The sequence below is a fragment of the Cryptomeria japonica genome, chromosome 10 (genome assembly GCF_030272615.1).
Source record: "Cryptomeria japonica chromosome 10, Sugi_1.0, whole genome shotgun sequence".
Lineage (NCBI taxonomy): Eukaryota > Viridiplantae > Streptophyta > Pinopsida > Cupressales > Cupressaceae > Cryptomeria > Cryptomeria japonica.
Window position 1 is genome coordinate 577,565,223 of NC_081414.1, and position 12,011 is coordinate 577,577,233.

General features: G+C 36.5%; 1 protein-coding gene across 1 annotated transcript in view; it reads left to right on the plus strand.

Moving 5' to 3' along the window:
• The first annotated feature begins 398 nt into the window (after positions 1-398).
• Positions 399-12,011, plus strand: part of LOC131042759 (uncharacterized protein At4g37920) — an 85,882-nt gene continuing 74,269 nt past the window's right edge. The window contains exon 1 of the mRNA XM_057976077.2: positions 399-706. Coding sequence (XP_057832060.1) covers positions 526-706 — 181 coding nt within the window. The 5' untranslated portion in view covers positions 399-525. The remainder of the gene's footprint in view (positions 707-12,011) is intronic.

Here is a 12,011-nt window from a genome sequence, read left to right on the forward strand (position 1 = left end):
TTTGTCCTTTTTTGCACATAATGAATCCTCTCGTGTTCATCGTAACTATCTAAAAGCTAAAAAAATAACTTTAAGCTCTTAAATCACATGTAAAGAAACCCACAAAATTTGTCAAAAATCCAAGATAATGCTTAGGAGTCTAAAGTGCTCAAAATTAGGATAAATAACTACTTGATCCTTTCCCTATACACTAAAAAATAGTGTATTGATCACAATTGATAAGGGTGACAATATACTTGATCGATGTATCCACTAAGAGTTTCACTAAGAATCGAATCCTCTTAATAAGACATAAAACTGAGACTGGATCCCTAATTTTGAGGGGTGTCGTGTGGTTTCCTAATAACTGTATTTAAAAAACAAAACAAAATCTTAAAACACCATATAAAAATACAAAATGTATAAGCTGAGTAGTGAGTACCAGCATTTGCTCGAAGTCATCGCTCTTCTAGCAAATTCCACTGCTCGAAGGGCTTATCGAAGGGTTTTATTTAGTTGGGGATACCAGGAACTAAACCTTCGCCCATGGCTTCTATGGCTCCAGCTTCTCTGTATCTTCAAAGCTCAGGCAATCGTCTACATTCGGCATCTTCCTCGTCTTTAACAAAACTCGCATACCCAAGACCAACAAATTTTGCGTTTCCAAATGGTAGGTCAAGAAGAGCGAATGCTTTCCGGGGCTTCCGTGTTGCTTTGCCGAGAACTGGTAAATCTCGTTCGCTGTATTTTTGTTTTTATATTATACAGTGAGTTGGATGTGGTCGTTTACTTAATGTTAAAATTTGATTTCTTTTATAGGAATTGAAAACACCCTATTCTTCAGCCTTCTCGGCACAGTTCATTTTCTAGAATAGCTTATTTTACAGTTTCGTGAACTGTTTTATTTTTATTCCTCGCAATAACTTATTTGATGGTTGGGGTAACTGCATCATTTCATTTATGGATACCTTAAATTATGTTTTTGTGATCTTATTCCATTCGATATTCATTTGATAATGTGACTCTGCTACGAGATCCCGGATGTTTTACTAGTGTAGTTTATCCCATTCGCCCTATTTCATTTGTTGGAATAGTTCATTTTATGGTTTTGCGAATCGCATCATATCCTTTTCTGGAATGGCTTATTTTATGTCTTTAACGTAGATTTCATTATTCATATCTTCCTCAATTTAATGCACCTGTATTTCTCGGTAATTTGAACTTCAGGTTAATATGGTTTGAGAATTGCATCATTTTCTTTTTGGGAATAGATTATTTTATGGCTTCAACTTAGATGTCATGACTCAAATCTTCCTCAATTTTAATGCCTTTTCATTTCTCAGTAGTTTGAACTTTAGGTAATTCCATTTTATATTCATTACATACATCGTTTGCTTTGTCAGAATAACTTACTATGATTTCTTTAACTTCATTATTTAATTTAGTTGAATAGCTTGTTTATGTTTCAATGTGGATATTATATTCACTCAATTTCAAGATCTAATCATCATTTCCTAGAGATTGAATTTAGGGCTCTGCAATGGCAGTCCCGATGCTTCACTATTTTAGCTCATCCTTTTCAGCCTATTTCATTTATTGGAATATCTTATCCTTTAATTTTGACGTGTACGGTCTGTTTTTCCCAATTTCAAGACACTTAATCATGTGCGCGGGTAATTCCAACAAAGGGCTTTCACATGAAAGCCCTTGTGCTTTGTTATGAAAGCCCTAGCGAGGCTTTAAAACTTAAACTTATTCCATTCAGTATTCATTTGAACCTGGGCCTCATAGAGAGTCGTAATGTTTTACTACTTTAGCCTCTTCCGGCTTGTGTATTTCAATTATTTGGATGGCTCATTTCATTTACAGGGCTTTATGCCATTGGATATTTGCTAACCTAACCATTTTAAATAACTTTATAAATTGTTTTTGATTAAGGAACAAACAGGTTTTGTAGGGACTCGAAACCTTTTTTACAGAATACTGCTTAAAGAGATAGACAAATTGGAGCAAGCAGCCATAAAACAGCAAGAAATCAACAGAAGGCCAAAAACCAGAAACAAGACAGCAAACAAAAGAGAACCTAATTCAAATTCTTGAGAGCCTCTGCGGCCTTTGCTTCCAATTGAATCATGTTGAGGGCGATCTTTTTCAAATCCTGAATGTCTTGGTTGGTAGCTTTCTTTTTTAGGTTGGCTCTAGTCCTTTTGGAAGGACCTGTGTTCTCATCCTGTATCTTCTCAAGCGACTCCGCATCAACCATCATCCCTTCTTGTTGAAGGCCTTCAAATTTCCCAACCATGGTATTGATGCTTTTCGCTGAGCTCTTAAACACTTTATGGCTGTAGGTCATCAGGGATGTGAGGTTGTCATTGATTTTTTGTAACTTATTCTCCAACTGTTTCAGTCTGCCATCATTATCCTTCTTAAGTTTCTCCTCCAAATTTATAATCCTGTTGTCACAATCTTTCTTGAGATCATTGATAGTGCTTACAGTGTTTTGCATTGACTCAACAATAGATTTCCTTTGTTAAACAACTCCACTATCTAGCACAATGGTTGTATTGTTTATTGTTAACCGCACAGAGCTTAACATTAATCTCTTTGATTTCATTTAATACCCATTTTTGCATTCTGAAATAATCAACTGCAGAATCATGGGCTATAGCAAGAACATCATCCGGGTTTTCTCTATCCAGATTGAGATAAGGGGAGTCCACATTGAGGTCCTTAGGAAAAGGAGATCTCTCAGTCCTATTAGTAACAAGCATCGACTTATCTGGCATGACATGGTAGGATAGCCTAGAATCAGAATTGGTAGCAGAAACAAGGGAATCTCTATTCCTCTTAGCTCTTTGGTCTAGATTCTTTTTTGCTTTCGGCTCAAAGTTGGATTCTTCCAAATCAGTGTTCCACTCCTCATCAGAAGAGTGACTCAGGCTCTTTCGCCTTAGTTTCATATGAAGAATCCGAGACTCTAGAAGAAGGAGAGGGTTGCGATTTTATATGCTCAAAGATTAATAACAACAATCCCCCATGAAGGATTGAGTTTTTCATGTTTTTCCTATGGTCTTTAATGCTAGCATTAATAGAGGCATGCAGAAAAAAACCGAAAGGAAATCTGCACCTTATGCCTAAAGTGGTTCAACAGAACAAAATGATGCTCAAAAGCTCTAGTGAACCTACCATCTAGGGTAATATATTTCATGATAACAATAAGCACAAAGTGCCAAATGGTTTTGATATTACCCATATCATAGCTGCTTTGGAAACTGTGGCCAATCTCCTCTTTTCTTTGTCATTGTTGGGGAATTTCTTGACCACTGCGTCAGACATCCTCCTATCGCTGTGAAACTTTGCCCCTTTCATAGACAAATTACTAATTAGTGACCTTCGCAACCAATTTTTTATCAAGTCCCTTCCAAACATCTAAATATGCCCCTCCTTCACTCCCTTGGCTAATTTCTTGGTGACATTGGCATCAAAGTTGTGAAGCTTTTCAATGAAAGGGATAAGGCCCCCTTGTTCCAGAATTCTCCAAATAGTGATATCTTTTCTAAATTCCTCACAATTTAGAGGTTCAGCCCTTCGCCTTTCACCACCCATGGTTGCAAGAATGGCGGAGAGACCAATGTGCAAAGAGAAAATACACCAAAAAATATTAGTGATCACCCAGAAAGCGTGCGGAGGTATGAGGCAATTCATTAAAGTACTCCACAAATTCATAGCTCTTCGCTTAATAATGGCAGAGATTGTCTTTTTAAGGTATGGCATCATTATTCACAAGGAGGGTTGGTTCTTCGTGCTTGAAATAAATCATATCTCAACAAGGCATTAACATCTGTAGGTACATGATCACCAAGGTGCCATATCATTTCATTATTAACCCGAACTCCCTCATTAGCAAAGTAATCCGCAAGCTCATTCGCTTCATGGTAGACATGGGTAATATAAACTTTTTGAAAGGTCCTTGGAATATCCAAGGATTTATTAATTTTTCAATGGTCCAAGAATCTTTTTGATGACCTCTTAAACATTGTATTATGCTACTAGAGTCACCTTCTAGCCAAACCAACTTGGCATTAACGATTTTAGCCATTTTCAAACCATGGAAGGCCGCAATAGCTTCAACTAGGTGGTTAGTATGACATCTCGAGGGGAGTGCCACTACCGAAATAAGCCTTCCATTATCATCTCTGAACACTCCCCCACACCCAGTCAGCCCAGGATTTCCCTTAGCCGCCCCGTATAACTTTATAAATTGTTTTGTTAACAACATCATTTTCATTTGTTGGAATAACCTATTAAATGTTTTTGACCTAGGTAGTGTTTTAGCCAATTTCAACACTTTTATCTTGTCTCCGATAGATTTGATTACGAGGTTTTGCTATATAAACCCTAATGCTATGCTCCATGAAATTTTTCCATTTAGTGTTTTCTACCCACATCATTTCATTTATTTGAATAGCTTATTTCAAAGTTTTGATCATATTTTGTAAAATCAGATTCAGCAAAACTTGGCAGCCTGAAAGTTTGACTTGTTTTAACTTGGACTCAGCAAAAAAATACTATATAATTACACAATATATATCTTATACATGAGACACAAATAATGATTTCAAAGAACACACAAGTCTATTTGATTATCAATTTGTCATGAGTCAAAGGTCATATGACCTACAAATCAAAGTTGCATGGACACGGATATGGATACAAATACGGATATGGTATTGGATACGGATAGGGCCATTTTATAAGATCCCTAAGATGGATACAGCTGGATACGACATTCATAAAAAACACATACACATATTTAACACAAATTCCTAAGTAAATTAGAGGAGATTTCATTACTTCAAAAGCAATATAGACACATAATTGCTACATAAATAGTTATAAGTTGATTTAGAAATTTACAATATGCAAAAATAGTAGAGTTGCATTGGAAGATAACCCAAAAAAATGGGTCAATGAAATAGAAAAAACATTTCATTTGTCTTTCTCATTTGGTGTAGGTTTTGTTTATACCATTTTTTTTTTTCAATTGCATGAATGGAGTTTTTTAAAATTAAACATAGAAAGAGTTATGTCAATTTAAAAAAAAATCTTATCACATAGTATTTGGCACGTTTGGAAAATCAAGGTTTTCTGGGTACATGTGGGTATAGTATTTGATGTGTATTTGGGCTGTATCGGATATGTATTCGTTTTAGATATGTGGATATGCACGCCTAGGGAGGGACAAAAGAGTTTTTGGCTACTCTGCTACAAACACTTCAAATTCAAAATTCCACACATAGTATAATTGTATAACTACCAACTGTAATCTACCATTTCTTCTTCCCATCCTAGTACCAGTACTAGCTAGCCTCATATTAAAAGGTAAATTTGAAGCATCATGAAGAGTGAATGATTTCCCAAACATGTCTTCCTTTAGTGCTTTTGTTGTTGCCGCTTCTCTCTCCAATTCAACAAGATTGTTGTTAGCGAACATTATATCACATCATTGATATAATACTTCTATCATTTTAGCTAATAAACTCATACAAATCAATTGCTTGTTTGTTGGAGTTTATACCTTTTTCACATTAAATGTTGTTTCAATTTCGTTTTACGTGATTGTGATAACCCATTCAATAAACAAATTGAAAAGACTAATCATGTATACATGGTATACAAAAAGCAATCGGACAAGTGTCAATCATTATTCTCAAAATAGTTGATATATTATTGGTTTGTTTTGGCCCAAGGCATTGTGATCCTGCTAGGCATGCATGTCCTGTTCAATTTGCACATGGATTGAAGTCATTCAAGGTGATTTAAAGTTTTCTGTCATAATTAAATGTTATGACAGCTGATCTATTTTGAGTTTGTCTTTGAATTCCTTGTATTTTTTAAATGTTATGGGATGGCACGACCCGTGACACTCGGAAAGTAAGGAAAGACTAAACATGCCACATAATTAGAATGGATTAGGCTAGGACAGATATGAAAAGGCGGATGAATCTTGAAAGCAGAATAAGACAGAAAAGTACGCATGTAGATCAATAAAGAATGATAGCTGATATGGAGATTTGGAGAAAGATCGAAGGAAACATAATTGAATTAGGAAAAATGTGGGTAGAAAATAGAATATATAATTGGTCATAGATTCGAGGATAGAAAGGCCATACAGCCCGTGACACTTAGAAAGTAAGGAAAGACTAAACATGCCACAAAATCAAAATGGATAAGGTGATAAATATGAAAAGATGGATGAATCTTGAAAGCAGAATAAGACACAAAAAAGTATGCATCCAGATCAATAAAGAATGACAACTGATATGGAAATTTGGAGAAAGATCGAAGGAAACATAATTGAATTAGGAAAAATGTGGATATAAAATAGAATTGAATCTGACAAGCTCCTTCCTTTTAGAGAGTTCCCATCATCAAGTTTTGACATTGCGATTTGTTTTTTTTATTTTGATCTTGCGAACACTCGTATGCACTCCTCTTGCATTTCCACGTGATTTTGAGAATTAGAAAGGGTTTACATAGACCTTTACATTGTATGTTGCATGTTGTTTTTTGGTGAGATTTGGTGATTGTAGCACTTTTGGCTATAATGGGTATATTTTTGGTCATCCCATTGCATCTAGGAGGCTCAAGAAAGTCAGTTTTGGCTTTTGCTTCACTTGATTTGGCCACCATTTGCAACTTTGACAAACAAGGGTTTGAAGCACAAATCTAGTGAACAACTTTTTTCGGGGTGTTTTCGGCTCAAATTGACCTCACTCGTGTGTTCAGGAGGCTTGGAAGATGAATATGACTATAAATTTGGCCATATTTAATAAAGTTGTTTTGAGGCAATTTTTTTTTTGCTTGGGTAGGTTGGACAACCCTCTCAATTCAGGTCATACAGATATTTATTTTGCAAAAAAAAATCTTTTTATATTTTTATTATTTTGCGTTTTATTTTTTTGGGCTAAATATTTTTTTTGGCTGGCTAAAAAACTTTGAATTAGTCAATAAGTATTGTGTGGTCGACATTTGTTAATTTGAGTCTTTGCATTTGTGTGTATTTGGACGATAGGTTTTTGTGGATAGTATCTCCTTAGTCAGGCGAGTTGACCCTTTTTTGCAGGCACCTTAACAACTTAGTTCATAGGTTTGACATTTTTGATACGCTTGTGCCATTTGTGGTTGACGGCTTACGTATTGTTTGCAAGTGTGTGTACCTTCTATCAGACTTGCGAAGGCTTTTAGAGGATCGGGTTTAAGTGTTGATCACCACTCTTTTTGCTAGTGCATTTCATATGGCCGGGATATTGTTGTTGGCATGTGTTAGTTTTTGAAGGGTTGCATTTCCTTTGGAGGTTGGCAACATTTAATTGGTTCATTTCATTTGGCACTTAGCGTGCAAACCAACCAAACCCACCATGGTTTCAACTACGACTCTTGATCATGACTTTTAAATTGTTAATTGCAACTCACCATCCACTTTAATTGTTGACCCTTTTTTGTAGGCACCTTAACAACTTAGTTCACAGGTTTGACATTTTTGGTAGGCTCGTGCCATTTGTGGTCGACAACTTACGTATTGTTTGCAAGTGTGTGTACCTTCTATCAGACTTGCGAAGGCTTTTAGAGGATCGGGTTTAAGTGTTGATCACCACTCTTTTTGCTAGTGCATTTCATATGGCTGAGATATTGTTGTTGGCATGTGTTAGTTTTTGAAGGGTTGTGTTTCTTTTGGAGGTTGGCAACATTTAATTGTGCCATTTCATTTGGCACTTAGCGTGCAAACCAACCAAACCCACCATGGTTTCAACTACGACTCTTGACCATGACTTTCAAACTATTAATTGCAACTCACTGTCCACTCCAAACCGCTAGCGCTTAGCTCGACGATGGCCCCTTACCTATCAACTTTTTACTTGTGGCTCTAGCGGTTCAAGCCTAGGCTCAATTGTTGCATGGGCAATCAACTCCCAACCCCAAGAGCTAATTTTTTTTCAAATTTTTGCAACAGGTGTCCATTTTTGGCAAACAAGATATCGTCAAAAAGTTGGTTTGATGAACTTTGCTGTGGTGCAGGTGTCTTATGTAGAAACTGCTGTTTTTTGCTAGATTTACTAGTCCAAAGTCACACTTTGTTTTCATTTCTTGTAACTAGCATAGCTTTTACCCATAAAATTGAAATCTGGCAAACTTCTTTTTTTGATATTGCTCAAAATTTCACAAGGAATCTGATTGTAACCCCCGTTTTCTAACTTGGCAAGCCATCTTTTTGAATGTTGTAAAAATGAACATGTTATAAACAGTTGATTTGAGCTTGTCACTTGTACAAATTGCAAAAGTTGATCATTGTACTTTGCTAGGGAGGTTGCAAATTAGTTTTAATACTTTTTTGGGGGGGGTGTAAAGCATAATTTAAGTGCCTACTTGTCTTTGTTTCCTTGGCGTTCACTTGCTAATCATGGCAGAACTAAGGGCAATTGAATTACTCACTCCACACAACTATCATACATGGAAGCTAAAAATGGCTTTAGCTACTACAATCTAAGGGTCTTTGGCAATGCTAGACGAAGAACAACTTGAATTCACTAGAGCATTTAAAAACTTACTCATAAAAACAAAATGGATGAGGCCAAAAGGGCTCATAGTCTTACATGTATCTAATAGCTTGTTTCATATTGTAGAGTGTGATACACCTAAAGAAGTTTGCGACAAACTTGCCGAGTTGTATGGTAAAGTAAATCAATTTAGAATCTTGCAACTTGAAGCCAATCTCACTTCTCTCTCCAAATGCTTTTCCTACTATTTAGGATTCCCTTGCACAATTTAAAATGATCATGTCACAACTGAAAGGATGTGATCATTCTTAATCTAATGATGAATGCATCTTCTTGATTCTGTCTAAGCCAAGAGGTACTTACCACCAAGTGTATGCCCCCACTTTTTATTTTACTATGGATGCCATAGGAGAAGTTCATAAGATGCTCTCTTTTGAGTTGTTTGTGAGCATCTTACTAGGGAGCAGGTCAAGCTAATTTAGGTGGATGCTTTTCCTAAGAGTCATGCTTTGATGATTCAATCTTCCAAAGGTAACAATACGAATAAGAAGAAACCCAAGATAGGATCTCCTTCAGGTGGTGAGAATCCCTCCAAACTGAAGGCACAAAATAATCTAAAGTTCACTCCTACTTCTAACTTGGGAGAATATTTATCCAAGTCCACATTGCAGTGTTTAAGTCTTCTTGCATAAGCTAAAGTTAAGCTCTTTTTGCATGAGCTTCGTCCTCATCTAGCGATAGTTGGATTCTTGATTCAAGTGCTTCACATCACATGACCAATTTACGAGATTTGCTTGATTCTATTTCGGTCATTAATACTTCTCAAATTGTAGTTGGGAACTCTTCATAGATTCCAATTTTGGGGAAAGGCTCTGTTCAGATGCAGGAAGGTTTCATTTAAGATGCTCTTCATGTTCTTGGTATTTCACATAATCTTCTTTCCATTTATTAGATTTTTCATATGGGTGATTGGAAGATGGTTGTCTTTTCTCCCCATGATGTTACTATTTGATAGTTACAGGATCCTGAGAAGGTTGTTGCTACAAAGACAATTGATCATGTGGTTTGTTTGTATAGGTTTGATGGATTTGAGTCTTCATCATTAGCAACCTTTATTGCACATGTTGATTCAATAAGCAAGCGTTGGTATGAATGATTTGGACACTTGAATTACAGATATCTTCAACAACTGAGCACACAAAACTTGGTGATAGGTCTTCTTAGGATTTTTGCATAGAGGGAGTTTGTCAAGGTTGTGTACTTGGCAAACATCATTCGGATCCCTTTCCTAAGGGTATGACTACTTGTGCTATAGCACCCCTTGAATTGGTTCATAGTGACCTCATATTCTTTCTGATTCCATCTTCAAGGGCCAAGTATGTGCTTAGTTTCATTGATGACTTCTCACGACACACATGGATGTACTTTTTGAAGTACAAAAGTGAGTTTTTCGACCTTCAAAACATTTGTGAAGTAGTTAGATGATTTAGAGTACTCAATGAGCTTTGATGAACCATTTTGATATGACAGACCTTTGTCCTTTGCATTACTTCCTTAGTCTCCAAGTTCATCAGTCGTCTGAGGGGATTTCTATCTTCTAGTAGAAGTGTGCTCTTGATTTGCTTCAAAGATTCAACATGGCTGATTGCAAGCTCGCTCCTACTCCTTTTTAGTCAGGTGGTGTGTTGTTTTCTAGTTGCTCCATTCCTTTATTTGATGCTACTTTGTATCAGTAGTTGGTTGGTAGCCTTTTGTACTTGACACATAGTCATCCTAATATTTCCTGTGTGGTTGGCCTTGTCGCTCGTTTCTCTTAGGATCCTCATAAGAGTCCTTGGAAGGCAGCCAAAACGTATCTTGAGGTACATATAGGGCACTACACATGAGTAGCTTCTCAAATAGTGGGCTTCATTGACTCAAATTGGGTTGTTGATGTCAATGATTGGAAGTCTATTTTTGGCTGTCTTTTGCCTTGGTTTTCGTATTGCATGGTCTTGCAAGAAGCAAACTAATACTGCATTATCATCAACTGAGGTGTAGTCTTGGCTAGTCTGGAGGTTATTTGGCTTTGATAGTTGATGTCTGAGTTTGGCTGTCCTTTTGATCATCCTCCTACTATTTGTTGTGACAATTAGAGTGCTATTCACCAATTTTGCAACCCAGTGGAGCATCAATGCACCAAGCATATTGAGATCCACACGCACTTCATGAGGTAGCTCATCCAGGATGATGTGCTTAGTTTGGAGTACTTGCCTACAAGGCAACAGGTCGGGGACATTTTTGCTAAACCTTTGGCAGTGCCTTGTTATCTTTAGTTGGGATCGATGCTTAGGGTGAAGGAAGTTGTACTTGGGGGCTCTTCATAAGTCTTCCTTCACTTTTCTATTTTTCTCTCTTAAAAGGTTGCATACATTTTCGCTAAACCTTTGGCTTTTTCTCATTATCTTTAGTTGCAATCGATGCTTGGGGTGAAGGAAGTTGTACTCGGGGGGTCTTCATAAGTCTTCCTTCACTTTTCTATTTTTCTCTCTTTTGGAGACGTGTTTTCTCCCACAACTTTTTTCTCTATTTGTGAGAGATTGCATTGCATTTGTACATGGGTGTAGTTGGCTAAGTGTACTGAGTTTGTTTATAAATAAATATTACTTAGCCGAAAGTATAAAATGTGTTTGAAGTTGGTCAGTTATTTGGTAAGTAAAACTATGCTATATAATTGTGTTTATTTGTCCCTACAAGTGGTTTGTTACTTGATAGTTCTTGATGGTTAGTAGTCTTAACCAATTGAGGGCTACTATTTATCTACTCATTTTGTATGTGTCGGGGACCTGTTATAATTGTCATGTACACATTGCATATCAAGAATGGAATAAATGCTTTATCTTTTTGGAATTTGTATCTATAATTTATTTACTATGTTCTATGTCCTGTAAGTTACATTCTTGTTTACTTTGTATGTTAAGTAACATCACCTTCCCCGAGTAAACATTTGGTGCTGTTGATATGAATTTGAAAAATAATTCACAAGCAGACAATATGGCAATGTAATGGGCCGATTAGTAGAAGAACCAAAAGTAATTGAAATTGAAGAAGAGTACACAATAGAAGATGAATTGATGCCAGACTTGGTGTACTTGTGGAAAGTATCTGTCAACTCATAAGTTTGAAGGGAGGCTCTTCAGCAAGAGGTCAATGAGAGTGCCTTTCGAGATAACCTAATAGTGAATGATGAAGTTGATCATCTTCTTTGGAGACTATCGAGGTTGTTGGCATGTAACTTTATTGCCCTTTGAGACCTCACGGAAGAAAGGGTTTGAGAAAACCATAGGCAACATATATTACAATGATACAAGGAAAGGAACCAAAGGGAGGAAGAAGAATGTGACACAAGTAGACATCATACCTCTAGCAATTAATGCCCTAGTAGCCATTCAAAGATTGAACACGTATTGCAAGTAATTGAGAAGAAGGAGAGGG